Consider the following 2,149-nt stretch of genomic DNA (forward strand, 5'->3'; position numbering starts at 1 on the left):
TCTTTCCTACTTCCCTCTCTTAGAGAGCAAAAAGACTAAGGCTCACACACACACACACACACACACAAATACCCACACATGTAGACATGTACATAGGTATACACTAACTCACCAGCCTCTTTCCTTTATTTATTGTACTGGAGAAGCAGGAAATTACACAGGCCTATTAAGGACTAAGCAAATTCCAAGTACACTGCATAAGTACAATTTTGAGAAAGCACACAAAGTAACCCTAAAGCAATCTATACATTTCAGAACACCGTGAGAGACCCAGGGGTTGCATGAAAGCTGTGCTCAGTAGCGTCTTATACAAACTGTCCAAACTTGAGGCCATTTCCTCTCCTATCCAGCCTCATCTCCTGGACTCACCAACCAGAACGCACTGCCTGGAGATGAGAGAGAGAAAGAAAGCGAGGACTCATGGAGACAAAGGCATCGGGAGGTCTCTGCCTCTGATTCTGGGTTATTTGAATCAAGGGAACTAATTTGGCCTCAAGTACTTAATCATTTCATTCCTCTTTCTGGTTTTATTTTGAGACATTAAGAGGAAAGAATTGTCATGGGGGCTGACGTGGACCCTTTGCTCTCTCTAGCTGCTGCTTCTCGAGTCCCTTGTCCAATACCCACTGCATATGTCGGGCCAGATGGCTTGGACTCTTGGCAGCCAATTCAGCTGCTCAAGAACATGGTTGTGCTTAACCTCATCAACTTGACTCTGCTTCAGTTCATCGTGGGGTAGAAGTGTGATACTGATCAGTTTAATTAGTTTAATGAGGGCTGAGGGAACTGGTCCACATTTTGAGTTTGTTGCACAGAACAAATTGGTTTGCCTCGCTCCCTTCTTAATCATTTAAGTATTCGGAGGGGGAACTGTTCTCAATCACTTAAGAAAGATTTTTACTCCTTGCTCCTGTGAGGCGTTGGGTGCTGTCCAAGGTACCATACGTGGACCGGAGTTCAGGAACTTGGTTCTTCAAGGAGTGTGTTTCTAACCAGGAGAACTCAATACACTGACAGAACGTTTTAACCCGCTACATGACTAAACTCTGTAGTGTCTGCATTCCTGTTCCGATAAAAGTTAGTGTTTATGCTTTTTGTGTATAGCATGGTCTCCAAAGTGAGCTACACAAGAGACGTTGAGGTTTGGGAATACAATATTTGGATTTCTGCTTGTGTCTTTCTGTCTTGTTTTAAATCTCTACTTTTTGTATGTTGTATGATTCATGTACATATTGTCTGCCTGAGATAATGCTCATTTTTTTCTCCTGAGAAGGGCATGTGATCAGTAATTTGGAGATTCCAAGATCTACAGGTACAGGTACAAGTCATACTGAACTCCTGGAATTGAGGAGTCATATGAACGAGAGCTTAACAAGGCTGATAATAAGAGCTGCCAGTGGTGGCAGTTTGAAAAATCTAAAGGTCTGAGCCAAGCACTAGATATACCAGAGGGGAGGCGAGGGGCCTCCACTTTCCCCCCACTACTGACCCTGGACAAGGACTGCACTTCCAGGTAGAGGAGAGGTAGGCTGGGCTTGGACATTTTGTAAACACTGCTGAGCTGAGCATGGGGGTGGGGTACATCCAGAAGGGTGAATGAGTGCACTCCAATCTGGAAGGACATCGGGGGGTGCTCCTGACTCAACTGCATGATGGGAAGGCATTTATGCATCAAAAAGCTCTCCGGAGTAAGCACTAGGATCTTCCTGAGACCGAGTCACCACCTTGAACTGGCGCCGGAGAAAACCGCCATAGCGCTTCTGGTTGTCCCACTTGAGCTTGGGACGGATGCGCCTCAGAAAACCCCCATACCGTTTATACAGGTCTTCGTGGCCCATGTTATCCCCACCCTTATCCTCCTCCCCAGCCACCTCTGAGCTCCTCTTGGGGTACTTGCGCAAAAAACCCCCATAACGCTTGACTTGATCATTGGGGTCTGCCTCATCTAAATTGGATTTGTTGGCCTCCATGGTGCCACCATTAGGCTGTGTGTCTCCCCTTGGCTCAGATTCTGCTTCCTCCCCAAACCCAACAGACAGACCCATGAGCTTCTCCAGGCTCTTGCCCAGAGCATTCTTCTTTGTCAGGCTCCTGGGGAGGAACTTGCTGTTCTCCAGCTCCTTGAGGAAGGGCTCAGAAAGCTTGTCCA

At 46.8% G+C, this 2,149-nt stretch overlaps 1 protein-coding gene across 3 annotated transcripts in view; it reads right to left on the reverse strand.

Moving 5' to 3' along the window:
* Positions 1–117: 117 nt before the first annotated feature.
* PDYN (prodynorphin) overlaps positions 118–2,149 on the reverse strand; it is an 18,655-nt gene continuing 16,623 nt past the window's right edge. For all 3 annotated transcript variants that reach the window (XM_027766459.1, XM_027766458.1, XM_027766460.1), the window contains exon 4: positions 118–2,149. This exon is cut by the window's right edge and continues 217 nt beyond it. In XM_027766459.1, the coding sequence (XP_027622260.1) occupies positions 1,665–2,149 (485 nt within the window). In that variant the 3' untranslated portion in view covers positions 118–1,664.

Source organism: Tupaia chinensis, unplaced genomic scaffold (assembly GCF_000334495.1).
Source record: "Tupaia chinensis unplaced genomic scaffold, TupChi_1.0 Scaffold143574_1, whole genome shotgun sequence".
NCBI classification, from domain to species: domain Eukaryota; kingdom Metazoa; phylum Chordata; class Mammalia; order Scandentia; family Tupaiidae; genus Tupaia; species Tupaia belangeri.